Genomic DNA, 15,274 nt, shown 5'->3' with positions numbered 1-15,274 from the left:
GCAAACTGGATGCTTATCTTGCTGGGATCCTATGACCCCAGCTGACTTCCTGCCCTTTGGGCGGGGGGCTGGACTCGATGATCTTCCGAGGTCCCTTCCAGCCCGAACGTCTATGAAATCTGTCACTGGCACCACGACACGTTTATTGTGATGACTTCATGTGATAATGACTTCATTCATTATAACGACTTTATACGTTATAACGACTTCGCAAGATTATTCATTATAATGATGCTATGGAATAAATTACTTCACGTGATTATTCATTATAACAACTTGATGGGATAATTAATTAATGTGTTTATTTGTGATATGATTAGTCATTATAACGACTTTATTCACTATTACAACTTCATGTGATTATTCATTATAACGACTTTATTCACTATTACAACTTCATGTGATAAATGACTTCATGTGATTATTTGTGAAATGATTATTCATTATAACGACTCCTTGGGATAAATGACTTTGTGTCATTATTCACGATAACGAGTTGACGTGACACGCGTTAGCTGGCGGTACCGAAGGTCGAGCTGAAAAATTTGTGGGCGGCACATCGTTTTAAACAGGTGGTTGGTTTGGGAACCGCTGATGTAGGCAGTGGTGGATGACCGAATGAAGAGCAACAGTTTGAAGTTGCAGCAAGGGGATTCAAGGTTGGATATTAGGAAGAAATGTCTTGCTAGGAGGGGAGTCAGACACTGGGACGGGTTACCCAGAGAGGTGGTGGAAGCGCCATGCTTGTGGGGGTTTTAAGGCCTGGCTAGACAGAGCTTTGGTTGGGATGATCTTGGGGATGGGACTAGATGTGACCGCCCGAGGTCTCTCTTAACCCTAATTTTCTATAAGTCTATGAGCGAGCAAATGTGTGTTCACATTTCAGGTTGATTTTCCCACAGCGATTGGTGTGGTACTGGAGAGGGACGATGGCAGCACGCTGATGGAGATAGATGGTGATAAAGGCAAACAAGGGGGCCCCACTTACTACATAGACACCAATGCACTGCGCGTCCCAAGGGAAAACATGGAAGCCATTTCGCCCTTAAAAAATGGAATGAGTATGGTGCTCTATCCTTTTCCTCTTGCTTTTAAGATCTGATTGCTAACTTAATGTACGGCTATGGCAGTTATGCCTTTTGCATGCGAAACAGTAATGTGTCATATATGCATTTTATGAAGAAGCTGCTTAGTGAGGCAGTGAGCGTTTGCTTGATCTGAGGAAAAACTGTAGAGTTTTCCTGTATTTGGTGGACTGGATTAGACCCCATCTGGGGGAAAAAAAGGGTGGCAAATATTTGTAAAGAGTAGCGTGAAGACTTGCTCTTCAAACGCACCAGTAAGGAAGCTTGTAGCTCCTAATGATGGCTACCAAGTTTGCTAATAGTGTGAAGTACAGTCTTAAAGGTCATGCTGCAAATCTACTTGCCAGCTGTTATGATGATGAGTCATATAAACAAGATTTCTTAAAGCTGTTGCAGTTTGTGAATTTTGCTGATTACTGCTTGATCTTCTTGATAAAAGTTATGTCTTTCTGTTGTGTGTGTTTATTACACATTTTACTTGAAGTCAAATGTCACTGTTAATTGAACTACTCCACCTGCTGTAATGTTTGTAGTTGAAGACTGGGATAGTTTCCAGGCAATTCTGGATCATACGTACAAGATGCACATTAAATCTGAAGCGAGTTTGCATCCTGTCCTAATGTCAGAAGCACCAGTGAGTAAAAATAATTTCTCTCTCTTTTGAAGTGGCTTAAATTCCGTTGTCATTTAGAAATGTTTAATACTATAAAAAAAAATCAAAACCAAGTAATTTGAAAATACTTTATCGTGATAGATTTATTTTTTGTATTTTTTGTTGTTCTCAGTAATGTGAAATGATAACCATGTTTATGTGGCATAGCACACTACACCCATTCTCTACAATTATTTGATCTGCATTTTTGTATGTATTTAGTTTTGAGCCTTTTTTTGTGTTTTACTGGGATAAAAGTGGAAATGTTTTAGGTGTTCTTCTCCTATATGTACTAAAAATAAAAATGCCATTGAAAATAATCTGTCAGGCTCAGGCAGCCCTGCAGAAATAGAACAGGGGAGAGGCAACATACGTATAATAGAAAGGCTTTAAATTGGTTCTCTAGGGTAATCTGCATGGCCTTCTAGGTCATTGGAGAACTGGAGGTATGTGAATTTAAGTAGAGATATTGGCAGCAGTTCTCCTACTTGCTGTTCTCTGGATTAAAATGGCAGGAAGTAGGAATATGCATAGAAACCACAGAAGGTGTCTATAATGAATGTATCCTTCATTGATAACAGTCATTCCAAATAGGGCCTTTCAGTGGTGTATTGAGTTGTTGCTGCGTGGCTGTCATGGGGTTCTTGGCGGAGGTCTACTTCTCAGTGGACTGGTATCCACTGTATCGTGGAACCGTCTATCAGTTTGTCCCACTGACACGCTGTTCTTCAACAACAACAACAACTTTTGAAAACCAACTTGAATGGGAAATGATGCAACAAAAAATCTTCCACAGACTGGACTGTGTTAAGTATAGTTTAAACCAGGAGTAGCCAACCCAGGGCATAGGTGCCATAAGGGGCATGGGCAGCTTCTGTGTGGCACATGGTAGGTTGGGGAGGTGACACAGCACAGGGGCAGATGGGGCAGAAAGCAGAACAGCAGAGGGATGTAGGAAGGGGATCAAGGTAGCACTTGGGGAGGGTGCAGGGCAAATTTGTGGTAAGACGCACATTTTTAAGTGAGCTAAACTAACTTAAAAACTGGTTTAGGAGATTTTATTCAGTAAAATGGGACTCAACATTCAGGTGTGACTTGGCATGTGGTTGTTGTCTCTGCTTAAATTAAGTACAAGCACAGCTATGGAAAGATACCTTGGGAACTGGAAAATTTGAATTAATTTCTTTCCCTTTCACATTTCAGTATATGTTTACATTACAAATTTATTTTTGGACCTTAATTCAGTTTCATGAAAATTTTTGAAACTCATGGAATGAGCTCTAGCATGGGTGACTGGTGCCTCCTGAGTTGGGGGTGGGGGGCACTTGCCCCCTAAGCGGCCAGTCAGTGACTGGGGTGCTGGGTTGCCCGCAGCTGATTGTGTGCAGCAACCCTGAAGCAGTGTTCCCTCTAAGGTGGCTCTAAGAGGGAATGCTGCCTGGAAGTGCCAGCAGCATGCCCAGAAGGGCCAGGGACATGCCCAGAAGGGCCAGTGGGACTTCTCCTGGCACCCCTGCTCCACGGCTGGTGCTCTAGGGGAGGGACACCAGCGCTCCCGCCTGCCCCCCCCGCCTGCCGCCTGAGCAGGGAATGCTGCTGTGAGGGGTTGCACGTGCACTGAGCTCTAGAAAGAATTTTCATTTGCAGAGTTTTAAAATTGAACTTTTGCTTGTTATCAAAAATAAATTTTTCAGAAAGTCCTTTTAATTAAGCAAATCGAAAATAAAAAGTTTTGTAATATAAAAACTGAACACTCCTCTAAGGAAATAAAATTCCTGATATACACAAATGGGACAGATGTTAGACAAACTTTTGGGCACAAAGTGTCCTTGTTCAGGTCCAGGAAAGGAGCAAGTGTGGTGTAAGGTAAGTGTTTATTTAGATCAGGGCTGTCAAACTGGCCACCTGTGGCCCATGTGGTCTGCAAAAGTTTAATTTGTGGCCCCCAGGCTCCCACCCAACTCTCCCCCTTCTTTCCATCACTGCTGCTGCAGCTGAGCTCTCCAGGTTCCCTCTCCTTCCTTCAGTTTTTACTTGCTGCCCCCACGTCAGGGGTGGGGCAGCATGAGACTGCAGCCAGTGGCCTGAAGGTGAGGCCAGGATGCCCATGTGGTGTGGTGCTGTCGGGAGCCTGTGGCTTCACTTCTGTGGCGAGATGCAGTGAGAGGCCTGTGGCTTATGCTGGTGCAGCAGGTGGGTTGTTTGGCTTGCATGGCATGTGGTCTCCAGCCACTTAAAAGCTGGATGGCCCTGATTTAGATGCTTCAGGTTGCATTTGCTTCTTTTCCAGGCCTGAAGAAGGACACTTTAGGCCCAAAGCTTGTCTGATCTCTCTCCCACCTGTACAGTTGGATATCACCCTTAAAAACCCTTGTTTCTCGCACACTTCCTGGACCATCATGGCTACAGCCCTCCAATCCTGCTACAGAAAAACATAATTATCTTGCTTTAAGACCAGATGCGAAGTTACATAAGCTTCAGTTTTAATAATCTTGATTTTCTTAACATCTGTTGGCACTCTGAACAGACCGTAATAAGCATAATGACTCTTGAGAGGTTCATTATTTCTGTTTTGCTTGCTTACCCCACTTTTCCAGTGGAATACCAGGGCAAAGCGCGAGAAATTGACAGAACTGATGTTTGAACATTACAACATCCCTGCTTTTTTCTTGTGTAAAACTGCAGTCCTGACAGCGTATCCTTGAAATGTTGGTCTACACAGTTTTTCAGGACCTACTGAAATCTTATTAAACGTGGGTATTAGTAGAATAAGATGCCTATACTTTTTTTCTCATCAAAATAGATTCCCGTAATAACTGATATTCAGGAAATAGCTTCCATTTGTGCTGTCACCTTAGTGTTCAGTTCTATAAATCTGCTGAAACTATTCTGGGAAATAACTTTTACAGATTTATATCATATGCTGCATGTAACACTATACCTAAAATGGCTTTCTCGGGTAATGGAAGTGCTTAATTCCTGTCTCCCACAACCGATATCTGAGATTGAAGACATTCAACCAGCAGTGTTATAAATATCTTAAATTAATAACATCTACCTTTTTGAGCAGCAGTTCAAAATCCAAGTAAGCTGGAAGCATTTTATTTAAAGATTTCTACTTGGTATGACACAGAATTTCTATCACTTTCATTCAACCCTCAGAGCAGTTTACCAGTGTAAATTAAAACCCATCATCTGTGAGGTTGGTATGTATTTTTTTTATTATTATTATTTGTTCTTATCGGCAATCCCTCGATTTTTGAGGAAGATCTCTGTTATGACTTATTCATGAGCCTTGAAGCGACTTAGAAGTCCAATCCTTGAGCCACAGATCGCCCACAGAAGCTGCAGGTCATTTCACAAGGGAAAGTAGGCTGCAGGATGAGAATCCTCTCCTTTTCCTCCTTCTGCTCTCTCTCCCCTGCTTTGAGGACAGGATGTTTTACCTCAAAACGGGCTGCCACCTGGTTGAGGTTGTGGTGCCATTAGAGTTGGTTGGCAGCCAGCTCTTCCCAGCTCTTCAATGTCGGCGTCTGTTTTCTTGAGGTATGCCTTCAAAGTGTCCTTACAGCGTTTCCTCAGGCCATCATGAGATCTTGGGCTGTTACTAAGCTGGGATAGAGCATTTGTTTTGGGAATCAGGAGTCAGGTGAATACACACAACGTCAAGTCCAGCAAAATGGGTGCTTGAGGATCACTGACTCAACGCCAGTAATATTGGCTTCAGTGAGGATACTGGCATCTGTGCAGCAACCTTCTTATTTGATGTGGAGAATTTTCTGTAGGCATCATTGGTGATACTTCTCCAGGCTCGTGAGATGACAACAGTAAGTCACCCATGTTTCACAGCTGTAGAGAAGAGCAGGGATGATGACTGCATTGCAGACCCGGATCTTGGTGTCTTTCCAGAGATTGTGATGAATAAAGACACACCAAAGCAATTTGCCAAAGGAGGCACTTGTGCACCGGATCCTGTGCTAGATCTCCACATCAGTGTTCACTCTGAGAGGTGGCTACTGAGGTAGGGGAATTGCTCAACTACCCGTAGGGTCTTTCTGTTGATGGTAATTTGGAAGTGGGGGGGAGGGGGAGGTCACATTCATGGCCTGGGCAGGCTGATGAAGCACTTTAGTCTTACCAATGTTGAGAAAGAGGCCCGAAGTTTGGTAAGCTTTTCTGAAGAGATCCAGTGCAGTCTGGAGGCTTTCCTCAGTGTGTGCAAGGATGGCCCAGTTGTTAGCATATTGACAGTCAAGGATGGTTGTTTGAATACTTTGGTCTGTGAGTGAAAATGTCCCAGATTGAAGAATCCTTCATCTATTCAGTGTCAGCTCCAGAAGGAAGGTGATCCTTATTGAGAAGCATGATGACTATCAAATAAATGGAGAAGAGAGTTGGGGTGGTGATGCATCTTTGCTTGACCCCAGTTTGCATGACGAATGGATGTCTCTCTAATCTGCTACGCAGAATGTTTCAGACATCTGATAGTAGGAAAGCCTCAAGACCTTGATGTACTTTTCAGGGCATCCAAATCTGGCCAGTACTTTCCACAGGGTTTTGTGATTGATAGAATCAAAGGCCTTAGTAAGGTCAGTGAAGCCCATATATGGGTCCTGATGTTGTTCCTGATGCTTTTTTGGATCCGGTGGGCAACAAAGATCATGTCATTTGCCTCACGGGACGGTCTGAAAACACACAGAGATTCTGGCAGGACTTTCCTCTCCTATGTCCTCCTGAATCATTTTCTTCCTCTTGCTAAGGATTTTCCCTGCTGTGGAAAGGAGGAGGATATTTCTATAGTTCCCACACACAGATTTTTCTCCTATTTTGAAGATTGTCATGGTATTGGTATTCTTCAGATACCTAGGGAATTCTTTGTTGTTCCAAATTTGAAGAATAAATTTGTGGAGTCTGTGCACCAGCTAATTGCCATCGGTCTTGTAGATTTCAGCAGGCATGCCAGTTTGGTTCAGTAGCCTTGTTGTTCTTGGTTTTCTTGATGGCACACCAGACTTTTCGTAGGATAGGAGGATTGGCAAGGGATCCCCTTTCAGGGTGTTCAGGGATGGACTCAATGTTGATATCCATACCATTTGAATCATGGTTAAGGAGCCTGCCTTAAAGTGCTCTTTCCATCTAGCTTGGATAGTTTCATTGTCTTTGAGGAGCCGAAAAGTCATCCTGCAATCGCAAGAAAGTAGGAGCATGGAAAGTTGGGCTGTATGTGGCTTTTGTTGCCTGGAAAAAGCTATGCATGTCATGTTTGTTAGCACGGAGCTGGATCTCCTTGGCTTTATCTTGCCACACCTGATTTCCTGGATCCTCCTTTGAGCTTCAGCTTCTAAGAGTGGATACATCTCGTTCTTCTGTTGAGATGAGGTGTCATCTTGCCAAGTAGATTGAGCCCTTCTCTTCTAGTCCAGAAGGATTTGGACCTCAGTGGTGCTCTCACTGAACCAGTCTTGGTGTTGTTGAGTCCACAGGATGGCAATTTTAAATCCCTTCCAGAGTTTCTCAACATTGCCTTCATTTATGGACAGGGCAGAGAGCTTTTCGTGAAGAGACTGTTGAAGATCCTTGATGTTGAAAGTCCTCTGCATTGCTTTTGGCTGTTTTCAGTCCTTTGGACTAAGTTGCATGTTCATCGTGGATCTGACAAGATGGTGATCTCTCTAACAGTCATTGGTTCCTTGCATGGGTCGTGCGATATGGACATCCATTTGATCATAGACTCTAATGATATAACAGCCAAAGAGGTGCCAGTGCTTAGAGTGAGGGTTTCTCCATGTAGTCTTGTATTTGTCTCTGTCTGAAGATGGTGTTCGTGAAACCATGCTCCGTGTATTTGCTCAGGAGGAGGATGCCATTGGAGTTGACTTTCCTTCTTTCTTCCCAGTGGTGCCACTCCAGAGTTCTAGGGTATGCCTGACTGGTGTTGAAATCACCTGAGGAGAATTATCTTGTCCTCCTTGCAAGTATTATTCAGAACATGGTAAAGGTTGGAATAGAACTGTTCTTTAACATCAGTGTCAGTATCAAGGATTGGGGTGTACGCACTGAGGACAGTGGCATACTGGTTGTTGCTGAGCTTAAGACGGAGGGTCATGAGATGTTTGTTAACGCCCACAGGCAGCTATGTAATATGATTGACGAGCTGATTCTTGACGTTGAAGCCAGTGCTGTGAGTGCTTCAGTCCTGAGCTGGCTTCACCTTCCAGGACGTGTAGTTTTTACCCTCTTCACTTATCTGACCCTCATCTGGTTGTCTTGTCTCACTCCGAGCTGCAGTGTTGATGTTGCATCTCACTAGTTCCCCAGAGACAATGGAATTTCTTCTTTCTGGTCATTTGTTGTCTTGGTTATCCATTACGGTGCAAACTTGCCATTTTGCGAAAATCATTGTCTTCTGTTTTTGACCACAGGGAGAATGATCCTATTTGGACACGATTATCCAGTCAGGAGCAGATGAGACAGCTTAGGTTTAGAGCACCTTTTCTAGCCCCCTTCCCATGTTGGGTGAGCAGAGGGGATCCTGAATAGGACTGCTCAGACATGGTAGCTGCCAAATTGCACCCGTCTCAACCTAGGTGCAAGATGACCATCAGGCTACCGCAACCTGTGCGCAGATTTGTGGCTGCAGACTACTGGATTCTCTAGTCTGATCTCTGTTACCACTGCTTCATCACTGCAGGGCTTTTGGAGGTTGGTAGAGGGGAGAGCGTGTTTCCTGTGGTAGAAGCCTGCATGTGACCTGGTTTAACAGAAAGAAGCTGGTGTGCAGAAACAGCAACGACACAGTCTTGATGTGGAGGAGATCTGGGCCTAGTGGCAAGGGAGAACTCCAGGTGACAGGAGGTCTCCATCTTGCTGCAACCTTCTTTTGCCTTTACAGCTGTTGAGATCCTGACATCTACCACCTGATCTGCTGCTGAAGACTTAGGGTTGGATCATGATTTGTCTGGAACTTCCCTTCAGGCCTGTTTGCCAGGGGTGACCCTGCTAGGAGCGTGAGACTTGGTGACATAGCTCTGAGCATCATGGTGGGGGGACACAAGCCTCTCCACCACGACAAGGTCTTGGTCCACCAACGTAAATTAAAACCTGTCAGCTGTGTGAGGTTGGAACTTTTTTTTGTAGACAGTTACTGGAGGCTCACAATAAGTCGGTTGTAAAGTTTGAAGTAGAACTCTGTGGTTATCGTTCCTTATTATATTTGACAACTTTTTAAAACATGCAGAGTCTCTTCTCCTTGACTCATCTGACTAGCTTTGCAAATGGCCGATCGACAGGCCTGATTTTGGATAGTGGAGCAACACATACCACTGCAATTCCGGTGCATGATGGATATGTACTTCAACAAGGTAAAGAGTTTTCACAGCTGGATAACTTAATACTATGTTTGGTATCAAGAAATTAGTTTTATTATTCCTACTGAAAGAAAATGTGGACATTTCAAATTGGGAATATTCTGTTTGCTTATTAAATAAGCGTTTAAACACGTTCCAAAATTTTCTTGTAGGCATTGTAAAATCACCTCTGGCTGGCGACTTTATTACTATGCAATGCAGAGAACTGTTTCAGGAAATGAACATAGAGATAATTCCTCCATATATGATTGCATCAAAGGTGAGAAAGTAACTTGATTTTAAATAAGGGCTATATTTTGAGAAGCATAAATTGTTGACTGTCACTGAATGTTCCTACAATTGCAGGAAGCAGTTCGAGAGGGATCTCCCGCCAATTGGAAGAGAAAAGAGAAATTGCCTCAGGTCACAAGATCTTGGCACAATTATATGTGTAACGTAAGTAAATCTGTTCCTTCTTCCATGTCTCATGAAGGACTCCATTTGCAGATGTATACTATTCTCATACAAAGAAAAGTTTCTAGCAAAAAAATGCAACGTGATGTATTTTTTTTTTGTGGTGGAGGGGAGGAAAAACTATTTAGGTTGTCTTTCAAACATCAGTTTTACTGTTGTTTAGAGCAGTTTCAACAGATAATTGTATTTTGTCCCCTTGTTGAAATGTGCAGACTGAAGTTTTAGGGTAATCTGGTTTGATTTGTTGGATAGGTGTGAATTAAGTTTATGCTAATGTATTCAGTTAGATCCAGTTATTTAGTATTACAAGAAAATAGTTGTAAGGATATAAGCAAGAAAGGAATATGGGTGTGTCTTCATGTGTGTATCAAGTTATGGGAAGACAAGGTTCCTTGGGTGAATTTGATATCTTTTATTAGACCAACAAGTTATGGGAAACATTATATCGTTCCACATGTTCCCAACAAAGGAGTCGCTATGGTTTTGTAATCCTAAACTCAGTCTCTCCCTTTCCACAGTTCCTTTGGGAGAAACTGAACCAGTCATTGAGAATATGCTGGACTGGTCTTCTGTGTTGCCACAGTGATATAGATGAGCTCCTGCTCTGCACTGGCTTCCCAAGTAGTCCAAATTTAAATATTTATGCCTCAATTTAAGTTTTTTAGTTCATTATCATCTAGTTTGTATTCACTGGCAGATATTCCCAAACAGACAGTTTGCTAAATATAAAAATTCATGATAGCTCTGGTAGAGCTCAGCCTTGGTTACAATAAAACTTTCATTTCCAAAAGGAAATACTCCGCCTTTATTATATAAAGTGCCCTAGTGGCAAAGCTATTTATACCTTGTCTTCCAGCTTCTTTAGAACCTTTTGTACTTGTGAGAAAAACAGGACAGAGCGGGGGGGGGGCCCAGCCCTGTTCCTTTTTCTTCCCTCCCTCAAATGCTCGCATCTCGTAGAAGCTAAGCATTCTGAACCTCTAAGGTAGCTTACTACGCTAAATATATATGCTGTAATAGTTTCACTTGAAGGGTGCTTGTGCGTGAAAGCTTGCAAAGAACTTTTTTCCAACAAGTCAGTTGGTCTGATAAAAGAGATCACATCTTCTCAAAGAAGCTTGCCTGCCTATGTCCTCAGACCAACTTGGCTACAACCAAAACCCCTAAATAAGCTATATAAACATGTAATCAGTTTCAAATATGTTTGGTCTTTTTTAACGGCTTTTTTCCTTGTTTCATATTGTGTAAGTGAGGTCGACATTGGAATAACCTTTTGTTTTTCTCTCCATAGTGTGTAATTCAGGATTTCCAAGCCTCTGTCCTTCAAGTATCCGATTCAACCTATGATGAACAGTATGTCACTGTTTTCTCTGTAAAACTTTGCTGTGTGTATGGTGTGACGGATGTAAATTTCCTAAAAATGGAAGATGTACCGGTTTTAGCTCATTACAAAAGTTTGATGTTAGACAAAATCATTTTTTGGAGTTAGGAATACAATGTATATCTGGATTTTAGAGATTGCATTTGATTTACCAAGGTACAAGAAATTCTAGTATAGGTTACCAAAAACACAGATCCTATTATTAACATGTTTGTGTTTCTTTAGAATTTGTGGTTTATATTTTTTTAATTAGCTGCTGCACTGTACATATTGACAGAGAGCAACAGAACTTAATGACTAATGCTCCATTATCTACCTGCAGGGTCGCTGCACAGATGCCGACAGTTCATTACGAGTTCCCCAATGGTTATAATTGTGACTTTGGTGCAGAACGTCTAAAAATTCCAGAAGGATTATTTGATCCTTCCAATGTAAAGGTAAAAAAAATGAAAGTAGCACGTACAGATATGCAGACATAGTTTATTCAGTCTTTGTAGTTCAGAGCCACCTTTCCTTTGTTTGTTGTAATGATGCAGAACATTTTTGTGTTCATATTCTGTCTTCTCTGGGGCTGCAACCTATGCCTGGGTGGAGGAGAACAAATTTAACTCAGGGTACCAGGTACTTGTTTAAATAAAGCTGTGTGGTGCTGAGATACCATAGTGACAAAATAGACTACAAATTGAGATAAATCTTTATCCCAGTCTCTGTTGGCTCTGGATAAGGAATAAATATTTATATATTGCTTTAATATGCCTTAGTGTTTTGAAGCGCTGACTTGTGGCTTAATAATTTTGTTCCAGGGCTTATCTGGCAATACAATGCTGGGTGTGAGCCATGTTGTTACCACAAGTGTTGGAATGTGCGATATAGACATCAGACCGGTGAGTGTCAGTCAGACATGGTTTATTTTCAGCAGAGATGGTCTTGTTTGTAATGTTCATAATTAAAATATATTGTAGTTGAAGACCGATGGACCTTCAGAAGTTAAGAAGTTATTTTATGGTGCTTGTAGCATTCACCTCTAAAAGCTGTGTATCTACAATGGGGAATATGTAAACATATATATGACATGTCTGAGGATAGCTATTCCTATGTTATACAGTTCAGGTGATAAAAGAGAGAGCATCTCATCACAAAGCGTTTTGCATTTTTGAGTCCACCCCCACCATCACTATCTGCGGAAGAGCATTGCCCATTTGGCTGCATGCGCTTCTGACCCTCTCTGCATATGGGCTACCCCACTCCTTTTCTTTATTTGTCAAGTTGTCATGATCTGACCTACCAATTCACCTTTTGTCTTTGCCTGCTGTATTATATGTAAAATGTATTTGATTTGGGATGTACACTTTTTTTTTCCTCATGAAATATTAGTTCCTCCTGTTGTCTCTGTAGTTGGTACATCTAGTTACAAGACAAGATATGAGCACAGACTAGAAACAAAAAAGTAAAATTACCAAATGGGAATTGTGTGGGATCAGTTTTCATACTACCTCCCCATACCCTTGTATAGCTTAATCATAAACTTCTTTCTTAAAGTAGATAAAGCTACTATTCATAGTATAATCTATTTTATATGCTGAATTATATCTTATGTCAAGTAATATGGTATGTTTCTGGCTGTAAGTACTAGTAGCATTCATAGTTCATAGTTTCATAGTTTCAGGGTCGGAAGGGACCTAATAGATCTTCTAGCCCGACCCCCCGCCAGGGCGGGAGAACAACCCAAAAACAAACAAACAAACAAACAAAACCACTCACCCTAAAAACAAAAACGGGACTCAAATGAGTCCAGCCAGGTAAGTATCCAGCCTCTTCTTAAAGATCCCCAGGGTAGGGGCCAGCACCACCTCCCTTGGAAGTTGGTTCCAGCTCCTAGCCGCCCTGACTGTGAAGTAGTTTTTTCGGATGTCCAATCTGTACCTCCTCTCCATCAACTTGTGCCCATTATTCCTTGTTATGCCAGCAGGGGCTAGGGGAAACAGCGTCTCCCCCATACCCTTCTGGTTCCCCCTAGTGAGTTTATAGACGGTCACCAGGTCCATTCTCTTTTTTTACTTTGTATTGGTAAAGAAATGCTCTCCAAATACATCCCAAATAAACTCTTGGAGTTTTGTTTTTTCTTCCCAGGGCCTTTATGGCAGTGTGATTGTAGCAGGAGGAAATACTCTTATACAGAGTTTTACAGACAGATTGAACAGGGAACTCTCTCAGAAAACCCCACCGGTAAGACTTCTTAAATTGTTACTTAAGGTGATTTTTTTTTTTTTTTTTTTTAAATCCACCGACCTATATAGTAGTTACAGACATACACAGCAACTTTTGATTTCATTAGGAGCTCAATATTTAAAACGTTTTACCAAAAAAAAAAAAAAATAGATGCTATAGACTGACCAGCTTACAGAACCGGGAAAGTTGTAGCTTCTCCACAGAGCTTTTATCCAAATAGTTCATGTTGGACCAAGTAAGGAAAGACCTCACTATTCATGAAAGATACAAAGGGAATTAATGACAAATTCAGGATTACAGCTTTGGGACTTCCAGTATCTGATGTTGTGCTCAGACTGCTGAAGCCTTTTTATGGACAAAATGAGGGATACTAGTTCCTATCTTTTATTAAAAAAAAAATACAGGGCAATTTGGAAATAAGTAATGTAAAAGAGGCTTGTGCAGGTATTTAAATTGGTTTGAAAATACTGTGTTCCTACCTTTCTGCTTGCAAATAATAATTGTTGAAAACCTAACTATTTTTGAATGGTGGCAATTTCCTATGACTATTAAGGCAAAATTCCTTTCGAGTTCTTGTTAGCTTTGTAGCCGAGATTTGTTCTCTGGACCACACATACAATTTGCAGATGGACTGTTATCAGCAACCCATTTCTTATATTTAACAGGCTTAGACTTTTTGGAGCACTGCAGTGACCTCCAAAGTGCAGGGCAAACAATCTTCATATCATGAAGAAAGCAACAGAATCGGTCTCTTTGAATCGGCTGTAATAATGACTTTAGTGCAAGTCCCAAGTTCTCTCCATCCCATCCCTTTCAGGGTTAGAAAAGGGCTTGAACCTTCAGCTGCACACCCCACTTTCAGTTTGATCTTGTTAACATTTTTTCCCCCTCTGTTCAGAGCATGCGGCTCAAGCTGATAGCAAACAACACGACAGTGGAGCGGAGGTTTAGTTCATGGATTGGTGGTTCAATTTTGGCTTCTCTGGTAAGTACAGCCTGGGGAAAGGATCATTAGGTGAATAAAGAGACTCCTACAGAAGTAGCTTATGACTTCTGTAGCAGCTGCTACTCCCAGAGCAGTGAGTAGTGCTGTATGTGGTAGGAGAGGGGATATTCATGGAAAGTACAGAATGTTCTATGCCTGAACTGAAGGTGGCTGAATTTAGCTGCTTTTCCCTCGCTTCCAAAGAGTAAAGGATGTGGGGTTCTTGAGAGATTCTTTTTACTGCATCTTTGGGCCTGATCCTGCAAGTTGATAAGGTAGTTTTCCCTGTTCTTATCCCAGCCTTTTACCAAACCTAGTAGTAAGAGGCATCAAGGCAGCCATGGCTTTATTCAGGTTTTTGGAAAAAATGGAAAGCCTGGCTTGTTTGTCCTGCTCTCAGCACATCATGTCCTAGTTGCAACCTTGATTCAACTTTTTTTTTTTTTTTTTTTTTTTTGCAGGGTACTTTTCAGCAGATGTGGATCTCTAAACAAGAGTATGAAGAAGGAGGAAAGCAGTGTGTAGAAAGGAAATGCCCTTAGACCTCTCACTGTGAGAAACTGCTGCCTTCCCAGTGCTCCTTATGTTTTATAGCTTTAGCATACTCAGGAATGGGACGGACTCTTTTTTGTAGTACTGTTTTTTAAATGCACCGAGCTCCATTTTAACAAACCTTTAGCTATTGTTTGAAAGGCCTAAGTGGTACTATCCCAAAATATGGATGTTTGCATCCTTTCTAAAGCAATAATTCTTAAAGCAAGCATTTTATAATTTTGTATAAATGTCTATTTCCTCTAAAATCTTTTTTCCTATGAATAGCTTTACAGGTTGACTCAGAGGCAAAAATCTTGCAAATGCCTTGCAGCAGACTTATGAGATGTCTCATGTACTTTCAGAGTAGTCTTCCTTGTTGATCTGTTGGCCTTAAATGCTCTAATTTCTTTTAAAAAATAAACACAAATGACCCTGTTTTCAGAATTTGTTACTTTGATTTTTCAGTTACTCTCCACAATTACTCTTCTATGCACCAATTGATTGAAAACTGTTTTTAGGATTTATGGATCTCTGTTAGCATATTACAGCAGCCCTAGCTCGGTCATGAAAACATTGCGTTCAATTTAC

General features: G+C 41.6%; 2 protein-coding genes across 2 annotated transcripts in view; one reads left to right on the top strand and one right to left on the bottom strand.

Annotated features, from left to right (window-relative positions):
- The window catches only part of ACTL6A (actin like 6A), a 15,908-nt gene extending 787 nt beyond the window's left edge, over positions 1-15,121 (top strand). The window contains exons 2-13 of the mRNA XM_006017184.2: positions 887-1,061; positions 1,619-1,719; positions 4,335-4,432; positions 9,004-9,098; positions 9,257-9,363; positions 9,450-9,539; positions 10,849-10,910; positions 11,261-11,375; positions 11,742-11,822; positions 13,069-13,164; positions 14,066-14,152; positions 14,614-15,121. Coding sequence (XP_006017246.2) covers positions 944-1,061; positions 1,619-1,719; positions 4,335-4,432; positions 9,004-9,098; positions 9,257-9,363; positions 9,450-9,539; positions 10,849-10,910; positions 11,261-11,375; positions 11,742-11,822; positions 13,069-13,164; positions 14,066-14,152; positions 14,614-14,694 — 1,131 coding nt within the window. The 5' untranslated portion in view covers positions 887-943 and the 3' untranslated portion in view covers positions 14,695-15,121. The remainder of the gene's footprint in view (positions 1-886; positions 1,062-1,618; positions 1,720-4,334; positions 4,433-9,003; positions 9,099-9,256; positions 9,364-9,449; positions 9,540-10,848; positions 10,911-11,260; positions 11,376-11,741; positions 11,823-13,068; positions 13,165-14,065; positions 14,153-14,613) is intronic.
- MRPL47 (mitochondrial ribosomal protein L47) overlaps positions 11,397-15,274 on the bottom strand; it is a 16,866-nt gene continuing 12,988 nt past the window's right edge. The window contains exon 5 of the mRNA XM_025195987.1: positions 11,397-11,522. The gene's annotated coding sequence lies outside the window, so the exon portion shown is untranslated. The remainder of the gene's footprint in view (positions 11,523-15,274) is intronic.

The sequence above is a fragment of the Alligator sinensis genome, unplaced genomic scaffold, assembly GCF_000455745.1.
Source record: "Alligator sinensis unplaced genomic scaffold, ASM45574v1 scaffold301_2, whole genome shotgun sequence".
Taxonomy (NCBI): domain Eukaryota; kingdom Metazoa; phylum Chordata; order Crocodylia; family Alligatoridae; genus Alligator; species Alligator sinensis.
Note: the sequence above shows the minus strand (reverse complement) of the source record. Positions and strands in the feature narration are given on the sequence as shown.